This window comes from Chionomys nivalis, chromosome 6 (assembly GCF_950005125.1).
Source record: "Chionomys nivalis chromosome 6, mChiNiv1.1, whole genome shotgun sequence".
NCBI classification, from domain to species: domain Eukaryota; kingdom Metazoa; phylum Chordata; class Mammalia; order Rodentia; family Cricetidae; genus Chionomys; species Chionomys nivalis.
In genome coordinates, this window is record NC_080091.1 from 43,915,170 (window position 1) to 43,933,620 (window position 18,451).

General features: G+C 49.3%; 1 protein-coding gene across 1 annotated transcript in view; it reads left to right on the forward strand.

Moving 5' to 3' along the window:
- Otop1 (otopetrin 1) overlaps positions 1 to 17,704 on the forward strand; it is a 31,431-nt gene extending 13,727 nt beyond the window's left edge. The window contains exons 2-6 of the mRNA XM_057773147.1: positions 612 to 748; positions 6,389 to 6,447; positions 12,702 to 12,832; positions 14,491 to 15,398; positions 17,534 to 17,704. Coding sequence (XP_057629130.1) covers positions 612 to 748; positions 6,389 to 6,447; positions 12,702 to 12,832; positions 14,491 to 15,398; positions 17,534 to 17,704 — 1,406 coding nt within the window. The remainder of the gene's footprint in view (positions 1 to 611; positions 749 to 6,388; positions 6,448 to 12,701; positions 12,833 to 14,490; positions 15,399 to 17,533) is intronic.
- Positions 17,705 to 18,451: the final 747 nt, after the last annotated feature.

Below are 18,451 nucleotides of genomic sequence, written 5' to 3' on the forward strand. Positions count from 1 at the left end.
AGGCAGACCTGGGGCTGGGGAGATAGCTGAGGTGTCTACATCTGGATTGGCAGGCAGCAGGACTGGCCGCCAGCAGAGAGAGAGAGAGTGACAATGGGCCTGGCTTGGGCTTCTGAAACCCCAAAGCCTGCCCCCAGTGACAGACTTCCTCCAATAAGGCCACACCCACTCCAACAAGGCCACAACTTCCAATAGTGCCAATCTCTGGGAGCTTATGGGGGACATTTTCATTTAAACCACACAGAAGGTAATTTTCAGATATCCCTTCCCGTTTTCGGTTGCCCTCTTTCTTTGTTGTGTGGGTTCTGTGGTTCACACACCTTTCCATTTTGATACAGTTCATTCCCTGATCCAATCTCATGAAACTTTCTCTCCTATTTTTTACCCTAATAGTTTTGCTTCTTTTAGCTTTGTTATTTAGGTCTTTGAATAATTTTTTAGTTAGTATTTGCATATAGGATAATGGGAGGTCGGGTTTCATACTTTTGCCTGTGGGCGTTGAGTCTCCCCCTGTGTAGTCTCGGCATCTTTCACCCACAGGCTCTAGAATTGACATGCTTTGCTTGGGATGACACTGTGGATGCTAACACAGGTGTGTTTCTCCTGCCTAGGTAGCATCACACTGTTCGCCTTCATCACCATCATCCTGGGATGCTTGAAAGTCGCTTACTTCATTGGATTTTCCGAGTGCTTGTCAGCCACGGAGGGAGTGTTCCCCGTCACCCACGCTGTGCATACACTGCTGCAGGTGAGCCACTGGTGTTTCTGCATGCTGCCTCTGCTCCAGTGCAGTGCGTCCTGAGGTGTGCAGAAACCCACAACATCAACACATCTAGAATGTTTCTGTGGCTCCCATCAGGAATCACGAGATGGCCCAGTCACTTCTCTGGAACACTGGGACTCTTTTGTTTCCCCTCTTGTGGGCCGGAAACTTTTAGAACAGTATGAGGTCCTTGTTTTCAGCATGGACGATGAACTTGGTTTCTTTAAGAAGTAAGGCTTTGATAGATGCCCTTTAAAAACCTAGCTCACAGCAGGAATCATACCTCTGACCGCAGAGACTCTTAGACCCCAGTGCAGCGCCTGGCCTGAGCAGGACTCTTTGGTGGCTGTGAGTTACTCTGCTAAGGAAAGTCATGGCCAGCATCTTTCTAGCACTTGAGGATACACAAAGTGTTGAGTTCTTGCTCCCCAGCTAGTGGCGCTAGTTTTGGAGGCCTCAGAAGCTTTAGAAGGCAGGTCTTGGTTGGCAGAAATGGGCCACCTGGCTGAGATTTTAATGGCTACAAGCACAGTCACTGGGTCTGGCCTTGTTCCTGTCCCTTTCTCTGTGTCCTGGTCTGACATGATGTGACAATCCTCTGTCACACACTCCGTCCACCAAGAGCACCATGTGGGACTTAAAACCTTATGAAACGGCGAGCCCGCACAAGCCTTCCTCCTTTAAGCTGTTTCTATCAGGAATTTTGGTCCGGTTGATGCAAAGTACAAATACAGTGTTCATTGACAGAAGAATGGATGAAGACGCTATGTGTTCACAATAGAATACTATTCGGCCATAGCAATCGTGCAGTTCCACCACAGGCAGCAACACAATGGAACCGGAGGAAGTTACATTAAGTGAAATCATTCCAATATGGACTGAGATCTCATGTACTTCAGATTGACTAGGAAGCTTTTGAACTCTCTGCTCCTAACCCGGAAGCTCTGGGGTTATAGGCCCGGGTGTCAATGCTTTTGTTTGTGTAGTGCTGGAGATTGACCACAAAGCCTCTTGGATGCTAGGCTGGCACTCTGCCAACTGAGTTACATCCCAGCTAGCCAGGCATAGAAAGACAAACACTGTGCTCTCACACGGATGGCAAAAGGTTGGTCGTGTGGAAGCGCAGGAAAGAATAGTGACTACCGGAGTCTGGGAAAGCTGGCGGGAGGAGAGCAGCTGGGTCCAGAGGGTAGCCGGATAGGAGCCAGGACTCCTACTGGTCTGCAGCACAGGGGAGGGAGGGGCAGCGATGGGTGGCAGAAATGAACTGGAGAGTTCCAAATAATGATCTCAGTGTAGAGATGAGCGAAGTGGCTCAACAGCTAAAGGCACTTGTGTGCAAGCCTGGAGACCTGAGCCCAAGTCCTGGAGCCAGGGAAAGGTGGCTGGAGAGAACCAATCCCACAAAATTTTCTCTTGACTTCCAGAAATGCATGGGTGCATGCGCGCGCACGCATGTGCATGCACACACACAGACATAACCACAGAGAGAATGATTCTATGCTCATTGCACACTGCACATGTGGAAAGTGCATTGCACAGCATAGCTATGTACAGTTAGCGTGCTAATCAATAACAAACATTTTAACATAAGAAAGATGCTAGATCATCAATCTTTTTTTTTACTCTTCCTTATTTTATATATTTACGGTGTATAACATGTTGTTTTCATGTAAGTACAAATGGTAGATGATTATAGTCAAGAAAATTGCTCTGTCTGGTGCCCCAATTTCCCTTCTTGGTCTTATTAGTGGTGAGACCACCTTTTAGCCAGTGCTAGCAAGCCTGCAGCAGATAGCACAATATCCCAGCTGTGACCTTTATCTTGGCCATCAGCTCTCTAGGCAGCCATCCTGCGTGTTTGCCAGTCTGGGCCTTTGCCTGCATCGTCCTACGCCTGTCCCCACTCAGTCTCCGTTCTACTGTGTATTCGAGTCTTCATTGTTGAGATTCCATACATGGTGGGCTCGTGCACGACTGTCTCTCTGTTCCTGGAAAATTTCACTTAGCACAGTGCCCTCCAGCTTTGTCCATGTTACCATATGATAGAATTAAGCCTTGCAGTTTTTGAGGAAGTAACTGAAGCTCAAGAAGACCACAGATTTGCTTATATCATGACGAGAAGCAAAGATAATTCCTCATTCTGAGTCACCCTGGAAGACTATGAACTTGGTTCAGGAAATTTACTGTTCAGATACTGTTCAAGTTAACAACACCCTCCAGAAACAGTGTCGAACCGCAAGAAAGGAAATTCATCTTCTACTCAAAGGCACCTCTAGTTCACAGTTTCTTAGGCTTGGCAGACAGCTCAGATGATTAGGAATGCTTCTAACACATCATCCAGGCAAGACTGACTGGGAAAAGGAGAAGGGGAACTTGGGTAGCTTGCTTCAGTGGTGGGCTGGTGGGAAAGGCTGGGAGCTCACAAGTGGGGAAGGGGAAGGGCCTCGCAGGTAAAACCTGTTACGTCCATTGTATGAATTCTAATTCTCAGTGTCTCAGAATGTACCAGTAGTGGAGGACTGGGCCTTTCAGAGGGAAGTGAAGTCAACGTGTGGCTATATCCTGTGTTCTTATAAGGCAAGGCAGAACACAGGTAGACACAGAAGGACAACCATGTGAGGTCCCATGTTGAAACAATGTCATCTACAGGTAGGGAGAGAGGCCCCAGGAGAAACAACTCTGCTGACATCTTGAAGTTAGATATTCAGCTTCCAGGACTGTAGACATGCTGAGCTTAAGACAACTTAACTCTGGGACATGGTGATGCTACCTTGATCAGTTATATTCCCCCCATCCACAATAGACACCTTCAATCAAAGCAGTCCCCAAGCACAATGGACAGCCTCAATCAAATGTGGTCGCATCCATAGGAGATACCCTCAGTCCAACGGACCCGCATCTATAGGAGACTTCCTCAGTCCAGTGCACCCCCATCTATAGTAGAAGTCCTCAGTCCAGTGCACCCCCATCTATAGTAGACGTCCTCAGTCCAATGCACCCCATCTATAGGAGACGTCCTCAGTCCAGTGCACTCCATCTATAGGAGACGTCCTCAGTCCAGTGCACCCCATCTATAGTAGATGTCCTCAGTCTAGTGCACCCCATCTAGAGTAGACACCCTCAGTCCAGTGCACTCCATCTATAGGAGACGTCCTCAGTCCAGTGCACCCCATCTATTGTAGACACCCTCAGTCCAGTGCACCCCAACTATAGTAGATGTCCTCAGTCCAGTGCACCCCATCTATAGGAGACATCCTCAGTCTAGTGCACCCCATCTAGAGTAGACACCCTCAGTCCAGTGCACCTCATCTATAGGAGACGTCCTCAGTCCAGTGCACCCCATCTATAGAAGATATCCTCAGTCCAGTGCACCCCATCTATAGGAGACGTCCTCAGTTCAGTGTACCCCATCTATAGGAGACGTCCTCAGTCCAGTGCACTCCATCTATAGGAGATGTCCTCAGTCCCAGTGCACCCCATCTATAGGAGATGTCCTCAGTCCAGGGCACCCCATCTATAGGAGACATCCTCAGTCCAGTGCACCCCATCTAGAGTAGACACCCTCAGTCTAGTGCACCCCATCTATAGTAGACACTCTCAATCAAATGTAGTTTCTCACCTACAGCAGACATTCCCAGTCAAATTTAACCCTTCATCTACCTCAGATATTGTTGCTGGAAATTTTGGGGAGTTCCACTGGGGATACTACATATTTCTGGCTAAATTAGGGTCCCCTCTCAGGGTTTTTAGTCTCATTAATAAAATAAATTAAGGAAGTACTCAGCAGGAAGCTTGTAGGCAGTTTTATTAGCATTTACAAGGGAAGCAACAGCGCCAGCAAGTTGCAAGTCTGGACTGCTGCCGGGAGAAGGGCGATGGAGAGCAAGAGAGAAGACCGTGCCTTTTGAGTTAGATATGGAGGGTAGCAAGCAGCTGCATGGCAGACAAGCACTCATAACGAAGCAAGCTTCAGAGAAAAAGTGACAAAGTCCCAAAATAGCCAATAGACGGAAAACAAATCTTAAAAAAAGAAACATTAATTCAGATAAAATGGGTAAACTTGACCTAGCCCGAATGATAGAGTTCTAGTGACCACACAGTGTGTGGGGATTCTGGGAAGGAAAAGTACATTGTCTCTTTAAGGGAACAATTATTTCTCCCATGTGTTTAGCATGGTGTAAAGTAAATCTACCTTCCTGAGGGGTGACCTTTTGGTCAGGTGATTGACAGACATAGCTGGGTTCATGCCTAGGTTTTGGGTAGATTGGAATGTTAGGTCACCACCTAGGCTAGAGGTTTTGTTCCCGTAGCTAGGAGGAAATACTTTTCCTTAAAGAGTCTTAATAGGGGGTTGGAGAGATGGCTCAGAGGTTAAGAGCATTGCCTGCTCTTCCTAAAGGTCCTGAGTTCAATTCCCAGCAACCACATGGTGGCTCACAGCCATCTGTAATGGGGTCTGGTGCCCTCTTCTGGCCTGCAGGCATACACACAGACAGAATATTGTATACATAATACATATATATATATATATATATATATATATATATATATTTTAAAAAAGAGTCTTAATAGGGCCCTGGTCTTTCAATGCTACTGAAATAATCTCCTCAGTCAGTGCTATCCTCCATCTGCTTTAGATACCCTCAGTTAAACGCAGTCCTTCATCCACTGCAGAAATCCTGTGACTTGATCCTGTAATGCTTGGTGTTCTGATCAGGTGACAGAGCATAGAAGAGAGTATCTGGTCAGTGTGGGGTGCGATACCATGTCTGCCAGGGCAAGACATCTGGTCATATGGGGAGCATGTGTGCATTTGTGTGCATGTGCACATGTGTGTGTGTCTATATGCATGGTTATACATGTACACATTCTTTTTTGTTGTTGTTTCTCAAGACAGAGTTTCTCTGTGGCTTTGAAGTATGTCCTGGAATTAGCTCTTGTAGATCAGGCTGGCCTCGAACTCACAGAGACCTGCCTGCCTCTGCCTTCTGAGTGCTAAGACTAAAAGCATGTGCCACCACTGCTGGCCGTGTACACATTCTTTAGGAGCCATCTGCCCTAGTCAGCATCTCTGCTGCTGTGAAAAAATACTGACCAAAGGCGTCTTGGGGGCAGGGCTTATTCAACTTACAGGTTAGTCCACCTTTGAAGGAGGGCAGGGCAGGAACTCAAGAAAAGAACCTGGAGGCAGAGACCATGGAGGGACAGTTCTTACTGTCTTGTTCTCTCTAGCTTGTTTACTTAAAAGCTTATTTTTCTATGTGCATGAGTGTTTTGTCTGCATGACTATCTGTACCCTTGGAGGCCACATGCCTATCCCAGGGCAGACATCCTCAATCGATTGCAGCACAGCTCCATCCACAACAGATATTACCAAGTGGTTCTAACCCTACCTTCTCTAAGGAGACGCCCTTAGTCAAATACAGACATTCTTAATTAGTTGCAGCACCCCTTCTACCTGACTCAGGAGGCCCCACCTGGCTTCTCACGGCGTCACTATTCCCACTGTAGAATGACCCTGCCGAGGAGAATCATCTGCTTTGTCCCAGTTTTATGACTTGTCAAGTGCGCAAGCAGAATGGCAGTGTCCCCGCTAATGTGTTCTCCTTTATTTCTGTCTAGGTCTATTTTCTCTGGGGCCACGCTAAGGATATTATCCTGTCTTTCAAAACATTGGAAAGGTAAAAACTGTGAGCAATTGCTTTACTCATTGGTTGATGCTTCTTTAGATTAAACACTAGGATAAACCAGACTCAGGACTGGCATCCATCTGGGGCTCTAAACCCTGAGAGCAGATTCCTGTTCCACCCTGGAAGCAGAGCTCTTGCAGAATGTCGGTTCCTTCCAGGCCAGTCCTGGAAGACAAGGGTGTGGGAGCAAACTCTGCTGTCACCGCCTACTTCCCTTTCACCTCCCTCAGTTTATTCGTCTGTGAGGTGGGGAGCCGTGAGGTGGTCTACCTCTGAGGAGAACCTGTGTCTACTGAGTGTGGGGCCTGCCTCCAGCTCTTCCTGCTAATGATGTGGTCAAGGGAAGAATGGCCAGAAGGAAGAGGTGAACTCTTGAAGGGCAGGTTAAGCACAGGTAGTTCGAGGAATGAGCACCTGCTTTATGGACAGATCTAGAGTTGTACACCACTTCCTTTGCAGAATCAACTTTTCCCTTCCAGCATTTGAGATGACCTCTGGCCTTGAGAAGATTGGCTGACCTGTGACCCCTAGGTAGAATGGCTTTAATGGGCTGCAGCTGTCGAGACTGAGTCTACTGCCAAGTGCATCCTTGTGCCTCCAGTTGCAAAGGACTAGTGGCCTGGTGCTGTGGGGGTGGGTGTTGATGATTCTGAAGTGTCTTGGGCTATGTGAGAAGCACCCTGGAGTGAGTATCCACCATGTGGTCCAGGCAGTAGCCTTGGCAGTGACATCTAACCTTTGTGTCAGGAACCCCAGAAGCCCCACCTCCAGGGCAAGGTGAGGAAGGGCTGAAGTATGCTTACCTGGTCCCACCGAGGAAGGGGTAGTCACCAAGATCCAGGAGCCCCACAAGCCACCACAGGACTGGGGAGGTGGCATAGTTTGTACAGGGCTTGCCTAGCATACATGGTCATGGGCTCAATCCCTAGTACCAAATAAACCAAGCATGGTGGCTCTTGTCTATAGCCCCAGACTCAGAAATCCGAGCCAGTAGAACCAGGAGGTCAAAGGCCATTTTTGGCTCTGTAGGGATACTGAGATTGAGACCAGCCTAGGCAAAGGCTTCCATGGCCACTATTACATCTGGTCTCTACCCACTTCAGTGCAAGGGTATGCTTTCTTGTCTGTTGATGTGTTGAGCAAGATGGCAAACATTTTGAATGTCTACCATTCTTAGATTTCAGAAGTCAACTTCTTTAGAAAAAGTGGAAGATGAGGTAGTTTCAAGCATGGGTCATGACAGAGGCTACAACTGAATCTAGGGTGCTCCTCTAGGGAGGGCTGGCATCACTGAGGACAGTCCACACAACTCCCAGTTACTATGCTGGCCGCTCTGGCTGGGTCCGGTGGGCTTATGAACTTGCTAGCTTTTTGCATGAGCTGTATGAATGCCTCCATCTTGCCACCCTCTCTGTCAGTGGCTTCTGGAAGGTTTCTCCCAGGTAGGAAATGCTCCTTTGGGGATTCCACCCATCTCCTTTCTCCAGACCTACAGTTGAGAGGTACCATGGTTCTTCACACATCTTAGGAAGCACAGACGGATACCAGGAACATCTCCTGGGATGCATTCTATCACTGTGGTCTGGGTGTACAGGCTCTGAGTGTGGACAGGGCCTCAGACATGGAGCATGACACTTGCCCTCAGCTTGAAGGACTTGTTTCAAATCGGTCTTGGAAGGCTATGGTTCACAGGGTGGTGCGTGGCCAAACAGTGTGATCCTTGGTGACCTTATACTGCTTCTGCGGGTTCGGCAGGCTCAGAATTGGACACTACTGCATGGACTAGGGAAAGGGGAAACAGAAGGGCAGCTGTGTGCACTGTAATAAAAAGAAAGCCACCTGCCAGAGGTAACAGCATTGTCCGGGCTGTCAAAGGCTGGATAGAGAACGCGGGCTGTGAGTTGGAGCAACAGGGCGGGCACAGGGCCAGACCGATGGACAGACACCTGTGTTGTCTTGGTTTCTCTCTGCATTAGTTCTGGTAGCTGGGCAGATGCCAAGCTGGCCATATCATACAGGAAGGTGCTACTTGCCCTGGCTCTTGGGATGCCCGGGCTCAGCTGAGGCAGACACTCAGGGGAGAGGCGGGAGGGCCAGGACAAAGATGTTCCTGTTTTCCCATAAGTCAATCATGGACAGGTGGTCTTTGAGCCGGACAGGGTAGTACACATGACTGGCTGCCTCTGCGTAAGGCACGGGAGTACCCACAGCTGCCTTTAGGCTTGGCTCCTCAGTCTATTGTGGGATGTGTCTCCTAGATACCTGCAGAGGGCCCAGAAGCTACCCTAAGTGGATACAGCTGCAGCCTGCAGCCACAGTAGGGTGTAGGGAATTCACAGCAGGACGAACCACATGGAAACCGTGTGTCCTTCCTGTCTCTCTTCTGTCCCCCAGAGTCCAGAGTTCACCCTCACATGTACCCTCTTCCTGATAAGGTCACAGTGTGGTTTAGAGGCTAAGATTCTCTTTCCACTATTCCAGCATGGCCACTTATTCTAGGTGTGACAGTGGAATAATTCCTGAGCCTAGCTGGGACTTTAGAAGCACAAAGCGTCATCTGGAGTAGGCCACGTCGGTGTACACCCTCTGCCATCCTCAGTGTACTGGGGCTTCAGCCCATGCTGGTTGACTCCTGCTTACAAGAGAGATGATGGCCGCAACCTCAGCCTTTGTGCCCTCACTTAAGACTGTTAAAGGAGACAACGTTGAAAGGAAAGGGGGTCCATAAACAGGCTTTTCTGATTCTTATATCATCAAATAAGCAAAAGCTTTTCAGTAATTCACTGTAGATTATATGTTATATGCCCCAGCCAGACTGGTCAAGACCAGCTGCAAAGGAAGCCATGAGCTAGTGTGTGCACTGTGTTTTATTGGCAGGATGGAAAGCAGAGGGATGGACGGCATTTATGGGTTCGTCAGTCACCAGTGAGGGTGCACCTGCTCTCCACAGTCCACCGGGCCCTTCCATCTCCTTCATTGGTTGATGCTTCTTTAGATTAAACACTAGGATAAACCAGACTCAGGACTGGCATCCATCTGGGGCTCTAAACCCTGAGAGCAGATTCCTGTTCCACCCTGGAAGCAGAGCTCTTGCAGAATGTCGGTTCCTTCCAGGCCAGTCCTGGAAGACAAGGGTGTGGGAGCAAACTCTGCTGTCACCGCCTACTTCCCTTTCACCTCCCTCAGTTTATTCGTCTGTGAGGTGGGGAGCCGTGAGGTGGTCTACCTCTGAGGAGAACCTGTGTCTACTGAGTGTGGGGCCTGCCTCCAGCTCTTCCTGCTAATGATGTGGTCAAGGGAAGAATGGCCAGAAGGAAGAGGTGAACTCTTGAAGGGCAGGTTAAGCACAGGTAGTTCGAGGAATGAGCACCTGCTTTATGGACAGATCTAGAGTTGTACACCACTTCCTTTGCAGAATCAACTTTTCCCTTCCAGCATTTGAGATGACCTCTGGCCTTGAGAAGATTGGCTGACCTGTGACCCCTAGGTAGAATGGCTTTAATGGGCTGCAGCTGTCGAGACTGAGTCTACTGCCAAGTGCATCCTTGTGCCTCCAGTTGCAAAGGACTAGTGGCCTGGTGCTGTGGGGGTGGGTGTTGATGATTCTGAAGTGTCTTGGGCTATGTGAGAAGCACCCTGGAGTGAGTATCCACCATGTGGTCCAGGCAGTAGCCTTGGCAGTGACATCTAACCTTTGTGTCAGGAACCCCAGAAGCCCCACCTCCAGGGCAAGGTGAGGAAGGGCTGAAGTATGCTTACCTGGTCCCACCGAGGAAGGGGTAGTCACCAAGATCCAGGAGCCCCACAAGCCACCACAGGACTGGGGAGGTGGCATAGTTTGTACAGGGCTTGCCTAGCATACATGGTCATGGGCTCAATCCCTAGTACCAAATAAACCAAGCATGGTGGCTCTTGTCTATAGCCCCAGACTCAGAAATCCGAGCCAGTAGAACCAGGAGGTCAAAGGCCATTTTTGGCTCTGTAGGGATACTGAGATTGAGACCAGCCTAGGCAAAGGCTTCCATGGCCACTATTACATCTGGTCTCTACCCACTTCAGTGCAAGGGTATGCTTTCTTGTCTGTTGATGTGTTGAGCAAGATGGCAAACATTTTGAATGTCTACCATTCTTAGATTTCAGAAGTCAACTTCTTTAGAAAAAGTGGAAGATGAGGTAGTTTCAAGCATGGGTCATGACAGAGGCTACAACTGAATCTAGGGTGCTCCTCTAGGGAGGGCTGGCATCACTGAGGACAGTCCACACAACTCCCAGTTACTATGCTGGCCGCTCTGGCTGGGTCCGGTGGGCTTATGAACTTGCTAGCTTTTTGCATGAGCTGTATGAATGCCTCCATCTTGCCACCCTCTCTGTCAGTGGCTTCTGGAAGGTTTCTCCCAGGTAGGAAATGCTCCTTTGGGGATTCCACCCATCTCCTTTCTCCAGACCTACAGTTGAGAGGTACCATGGTTCTTCACACATCTTAGGAAGCACAGACGGATACCAGGAACATCTCCTGGGATGCATTCTATCACTGTGGTCTGGGTGTACAGGCTCTGAGTGTGGACAGGGCCTCAGACATGGAGCATGACACTTGCCCTCAGCTTGAAGGACTTGTTTCAAATCGGTCTTGGAAGGCTATGGTTCACAGGGTGGTGCGTGGCCAAACAGTGTGATCCTTGGTGACCTTATACTGCTTCTGCGGGTTCGGCAGGCTCAGAATTGGACACTACTGCATGGACTAGGGAAAGGGGAAACAGAAGGGCAGCTGTGTGCACTGTAATAAAAAGAAAGCCACCTGCCAGAGGTAACAGCATTGTCCGGGCTGTCAAAGGCTGGATAGAGAACGCGGGCTGTGAGTTGGAGCAACAGGGCGGGCACAGGGCCAGACCGATGGACAGACACCTGTGTTGTCTTGGTTTCTCTCTGCATTAGTTCTGGTAGCTGGGCAGATGCCAAGCTGGCCATATCATACAGGAAGGTGCTACTTGCCCTGGCTCTTGGGATGCCCGGGCTCAGCTGAGGCAGACACTCAGGGGAGAGGCGGGAGGGCCAGGACAAAGATGTTCCTGTTTTCCCATAAGTCAATCATGGACAGGTGGTCTTTGAGCCGGACAGGGTAGTACACATGACTGGCTGCCTCTGCGTAAGGCACGGGAGTACCCACAGCTGCCTTTAGGCTTGGCTCCTCAGTCTATTGTGGGATGTGTCTCCTAGATACCTGCAGAGGGCCCAGAAGCTACCCTAAGTGGATACAGCTGCAGCCTGCAGCCACAGTAGGGTGTAGGGAATTCACAGCAGGACGAACCACATGGAAACCGTGTGTCCTTCCTGTCTCTCTTCTGTCCCCCAGAGTCCAGAGTTCACCCTCACATGTACCCTCTTCCTGATAAGGTCACAGTGTGGTTTAGAGGCTAAGATTCTCTTTCCACTATTCCAGCATGGCCACTTATTCTAGGTGTGACAGTGGAATAATTCCTGAGCCTAGCTGGGACTTTAGAAGCACAAAGCGTCATCTGGAGTAGGCCACGTCGGTGTACACCCTCTGCCATCCTCAGTGTACTGGGGCTTCAGCCCATGCTGGTTGACTCCTGCTTACAAGAGAGATGATGGCCGCAACCTCAGCCTTTGTGCCCTCACTTAAGACTGTTAAAGGAGACAACGTTGAAAGGAAAGGGGGTCCATAAACAGGCTTTTCTGATTCTTATATCATCAAATAAGCAAAAGCTTTTCAGTAATTCACTGTAGATTATATGTTATATGCCCCAGCCAGACTGGTCAAGACCAGCTGCAAAGGAAGCCATGAGCTAGTGTGTGCACTGTGTTTTATTGGCAGGATGGAAAGCAGAGGGATGGACGGCATTTATGGGTTCGTCAGTCACCAGTGAGGGTGCACCTGCTCTCCACAGTCCACCGGGCCCTTCCATCTCCTTCATTGTTCTTTCTTTGTTTCCTCTTTGGAGGAAGAGTGGGCTCTGGGTGTGGTTGCTTGCCTTTAGTAAATTTTCTTCCCCATGTCCCTGCTCCCAAGATGCAGTGTCTTTGATGTCCTACAGATGAGTTGAAGACGGGCAAGTTCAAGGTGAAGGCAGAATGCCCAGATGCTGACTCTCAGTCAGCTGGACCAACGACAGAGGGAAGGAAATTGTGTGTGTGCATATATGCATGGGATGGCTCCATCTTAGCCACGGGCTCGGCACTTTCTCAGGGCCACTCAGGAGAAGGTGTCTGATACTTGTGCTTTCCAGGTTCGGGGTGATCCACTCGGTGTTCACGAACTTGCTGTTGTGGGCCAACAGCGTCCTGAATGAGTCAAAGCACCAACTGAACGAGCACAAGGAACGGCTTATCACGCTGGGCTTCGGCAACATCACCATAGGTGAGGAAGCCTTTCCCCTGCTGGACCATCAGGTCCCTAGGGAGCCACCTGGGCTGATAGACCCTACCATGGACTGTTTCTCTAAGCCCACAGGCCTTCATTCTGCCTCCCCAAGGCAGTAATTACAGGTTTCACCTGACTTGGGCATATGGCGGCCCAGGGTTATCATTTGGGTGTCCGTCTCTCGCAGTCCATTGGCTAGAGAACTCTGTGCCTCCTCCCACTGTGGAAGATTGGTGGTTTTCTCTGTTGGCATTTTAATTAGGAGCCTTTCAGCAAATCTTTCTTTTGAGAGGTTGGCCTGTGCACACTGGGGAGTTCTCAGTATGCCTTTGTACATGGGAAGGTTTCTAGCTGACTTCAGTCAGCTCATTGTTTGGGGCTCATCTTTATTATTCCCTTGATCTGCTGGGGAGACAGCCTGGGGTGGGGGTTAATCCTCACATTTTCTGCTGGAGTTCTTGAGCACGTATGGCCTCACCACATCTGTCTAAGAACATCTGGACCCAGAAGAAGGCAGGGTAGAGCACAGCGCTCCACTGGGAAGTGGAGAACTTGAGTTGGGGTCTTGTTTTCATCAGGTGCTTGCTGTGTGGCCTTTGGAGTCTATTCAACCTCTCCGGGCCTTTCTTTTCTCTTTGTAAAGTAGGGAGACTCGAAAACTTGATGCTTTCAAAGATCCTTCTGTGAGCGCGACTGGGCTGATATGTGGCTATGTCAGGCTACATGAGTGACTCCTACAATCCTCTGTGGGAAGGGCTCACTCCCTATCTTTGGCCTCACTCCCTCTTGGTAACAATTGCAGCCACAGCAGTGACAGTTTCATAATAGAAGAAACTTTTATTAGCTATTTCCTGGCTTTTATTAGGCTCATGTTGACTACCAGGCAGGGTTCTAAGTATTTTACAAGGTTCCTTAACAATGGCCTGGCCTTCCTCTGAGGTGGGCAGTATTAACTAGTAATGGGTAGAGACACTGAGCCATTGAAAAGTGATGTGTCCGAGGTTGCACAGTCAGAAAGAGAAAGAAAGCCCCTGACCACCCTCATACTGTTTTAGGGGTGTTTAGGTGAGAGCTTTTTCTACTGGGTATTTTTCAGAAGGGTCATTTCCTACAGAGCCTTGAAAAACATAGTCTAAAAAAACCACACATACACACATCATATTCACAGAGAAAATTAGATACCATAGGGAAGCAAGATCTAGAAAAAAATAAACACCTGCCTCTTGCCACCAGAGAGAACCGCCACTACCCTTCTGGATTATATACTTCTGGATCTTTCCTGTTTATGAATCAACCTATCAATCGCTGTCGCCCTTTTCTCTTACACAGGTGCTGCCACAGTCTCAGCCCTCCTCAGCTGCCTGCTTTTGAAGTTCAGTGGTAGCTCTGGACCACCTTAATGTGGTCGTTAGTAAATCTCTCCAATGCTACTTATAATAGTGTCACTATATGCTAACATACAGATAGAACATGGCTGATGCCATTCTGGGGGTGAACCCTAGCTTCTTTTTCTACATAGCCATGGCATTAAACGTGATGCTAAATACGGCTCATGTGCACTTTGGTTCTAGTGGCGAGGTTCAGGCTGATGGGCTTGCTAGTCTCCTTGTTGCCTGTGCTGATGGTTGTTTCCTGTCCTCTGCCTACTGCCCTAGTTTTGGATGACCACACACCACAGTGTAACTGCACGCCCCCGGCCCTCTGCTCTGCCCTCTCCCATGGAATCTACTATCTGTACCCCTTCAACATCGAGTATCAGATCCTGGCCTCCACCATGCTCTATGTGCTCTGGAAGAACATTGGGCGCAGGGTGGACAACTCCCGGCACCAGAAGATGCAGTGCAGATTCGACGGGGTCCTGGTGGGCTCTGTTCTGGGCCTGACAGTGTTGGCTGCCACTATCACCGTGGTTGTGGTGTACATGATCCATATTGGACGCTCCAAGTCCAAGAGCGAGTCGGCGCTCATCTTGTTCTACTTGTATGCTATCACGGTGCTGCTGCTCATGGGAGCTGCTGGGCTGGTAGGAACCTGGATTTACAGGGTGGATGAGAAATCTCTGGATGAGTCCAAAAACCCTGCACGTAAGCTGGATGCCGACCTCTTGGTGGCCACAGCCTCAGGTTCATGGCTCCTCTCCTGGGGCTCCATTTTGGCCATCGCTTGTGCTGAGACCCGACCGCCATATACCTGGTACAATCTGCCCTACTCTGTCTTGGTGATCTTGGAGAAGTATGTCCAGAACCTTTTCATCATCGAGTCGGTGCACCGCGAGCCCGAGGGCATCCCCGAGGATGTGCGCACTCTGCGCGTGGTCACCGTCTGCAGTGGCGAAGCCGCTGTGCTGGCTGCATCCAGTCTCGGGAGCCAGGGGTTGTCTCGGGATGGATCACCAGCGGTCAATGGAAATCTGCGTTTGCAGCAGGGATATCGTAAAGAGGACCAGGAGGCTGACTGGGAAGGGGCTGCGGGCACAGCCCGATGTCCGGATTTCCTGCAGGGTGGAGTCAAGAGGAGGATCCTCAGAAACATCACAGCCTTTCTGTTCCTTTGCAACATCTCGGTAATCTTCAAATCTTCAGCAAGCTGTTGCTTCTGCCTCTCTCTCTCTCTCTCTCTCTCTCGTGCACAAGTGTGTGGAGACTAGAAACTGATGCTGAGATGTCTTCCTCAAACAGTTATCTACCCTCGTTTTGTGAGCCAGCATCCCTCACGGAATCCTGTGCTGTTAGTTGGTTAGACTAGCTGGCCAATGAGTTCCAGGAAACCTCCTGTCTCCACCACAGGCCCTCAGCTCGGAGTTACAGGCATGTGCCTCCCAGACAGGCTTTCTATGTGGTCCTCATGTTTGCCCAACAGGCACTTTCTCATTGACCATCTCCCTAGTCCTAGATATTCAAATCAACCAGTATCCCCCATCTTTTCTCAACAAGGCACAGGAGCTGTGATAAAAATAAGAAACCCCCTCTTGCAAATGAGTGGAAATTGACTGCTGGGATAGGGTGGGGGAGGTTACTGCACAACCCTAGCGGAGGGGTGGCCTGGGTGGGTGGATGTAGAGGTTCTCAGAAGGACTGGGGGCATCTCACCGTGGCTAGGGTGGTGGAGTGATGTGAGAGAGACTGGGGGGGAACACAGACGACACTGGGAGCTTGGAGCAAGCATCTGGGAGGAAGGGGCTGTTGATAAGGGGGAGATGGGAAAGGCAGGGTGCATCTGTGATGTGCTCCAAACACTCAAGTGGCCAGTGGAAACACGTGCTGGGGTTCCAAGAGTGGCTCACATGGGGGATTTCGGTGGAAGCCCAGGGCCTCTGGATGGTGTTTATGACCAAGGCTGAGGGGAGCCCTAGGAGGCAGATGCGCAGAGAAGGGAAGGGACTTGTGAGTCTGAGCAAATGAGATAGAAGAGGAACTGTTGACGAGAAGAGATCTGAGACGGAAGGGAGAAGCTGAAGAAGCCAGAGAAAGAAAGTGGGACACGATATCCACCAGCGAGAGCTCTGCGTGGATAGGAAAAAGAAGGCAGTGTGTATTGGTCACTTGCTGCCACCTAAAAACTAACCTCAAACGTAGCAACTTAAAACCGCAGGTATTTATCATGTAAGTTCTTCAGGAGTTGAACCCACAACATGGAGTGCCAGTTCGTGATCCTAGCTTGGCTGTAGGTTGTTGGCCGCAAGACTTCTCTTTGGGGATTTGGACCCAGCCCCTTTGTGAGTTATTGGGCGGAAGACCAATGTTCTTTGCAATCGGTGGCCTGGAATCACCCTCTGTCCTTTGCTATGTAGATTCTTCATAGGTCAGCCCAGCTAGGGGGAGCCTGCCCTAGCCTACGAGGCAGATAGACACATGCAATAAGTAAGAGAAGGGGCCCAGGGCCATAAATGGCACTGACAACCTAGAGTGGTCAGTGGGAAGGAAGAGGGGAAGAGACAGAGAAGGATGTGGGGACAGTAGGTTCCGAGAGAGACAAGAGCAGCAGTTTGTTATATTTCGTTTTGTTGACTTCCTTTGATTTTTTTCCCCCTCTCACCAGCGCCCTCTAGAGAGAGTTAAGTTACAACTTGTGTCTGAGTGCAAGATGAGGGGGTGGAGGGCCTTCAGGGGAGGCTCACAGATTTGTTGGTTTCCATGGAGATGAGGAATGCTTTATAGTCACCCCGGCCATGGTGATTCTTGCTATGTGAGTCTGGGTCAGCATCCATGGTGCCTGGGATTTGAGCTGCGACCCCAGATGTGTTGAAATCCTGTGACCACAGAGTCAGCCTTTCGGCACGGTGACAGAATGCTTGCAATAAACAGCTTCAGCCAGGAAAGGGGTGATTTTGAAGGTTTCAGTCCATGGTTGCTTTCAGGCCTGTGAGAGAATATCATGGTGGGTGTGCAGAGGAGAGAGGCTTACTTTGCAGCAGATGGCAAGACTGGGGGCAAGACACGCATGTTAGAGGGACCCCCCGCCCCAATTACCTACCTATTTCTTTTGTTTCTTGCCTTATAATGATCCATTCAGCTATGACTCTATCCTCGGTTAACCCACAGATGAAGTTATGTCCCACGTGATCTAGCCTGCTAGCTAGAGACCAGACCAGTGACAATATATCTTGGGGCCATTGTCAGTGTATCTGTGGCAGAAGGTTGCATCTCTTGGCAGCATTCATGGTGAAACGGTGATGGAAGTCTGCCTCTTGTCTTTCAGCTTTGGATCCCCCCTGCCTTTGGCTGCCGCCCCGAGTATGACAACGGATTAGAGGAAATCGTCTTCGGCTTTGAACCCTGGATAATCGTGGTCAACCTGGCCATGCCCTTCTCTATTTTCTACCGGATGCACGCAGCTGCTGCCCTCTTTGAGGTCTATTGTAAGATCTAGCCTGCGTCCTCATGAAAGGAGAAGGGACACGGGAACAAGGGGGCTTTGCAGCCACCTGGGAAGGGCCGGGCTGAGCAAACACTGTCTGACAAAAGCTGGAAGGATGCCTTTTGTCTCCTTGACTGCGTCTAGAGGTGCCCTTGCCCTGGCTGAGAGTGAACGTCAAATCAACTGCACGAGGTGGCTGGAGCCTGCCCGGGGTCAGCCAATTCCGATCAGATCCGAAATGATTTGTGCTCCTTGGCTGAGAACCTGTGTTTTAGAAGAAGATGATCCAAGTTTGGGGAAAAAACAATGGGGTTTTCAGAGCATACATTTCCTGTCTGTAATTTATGTGACTGCATACAACTTTTTTCTGACCATCTGTGTAGCAATCGATTTAATTTTTCCCCTCAGGGCTACTAAGTTTAGAAACAAATGCATTTTAGTTTATAGTTTAATTTTTGAGCTGGCTTAATTTTGGGCAAAATTACTTTTTCAAAATCTTTTAAGCTTATTTTTAATCACATGTATGTGTGTGGGGAGGTATGTACACACGTGTGTGGATACCCTCAGAGGTTGGAGGCATCACAAAATTGCTTTTAGTCAACTGTATGGGAACACATATCTAGATTAATGCAAACACATGGTATTACCTAAAATTTTGGTTAATTTTTATGTGTGATCATTTCCAAGTATTGAAAGATAAACATTGCTGTTTTCTTTTTTTGCTACACTTATCTCCATTTATTATGTAGAAAATCTGCA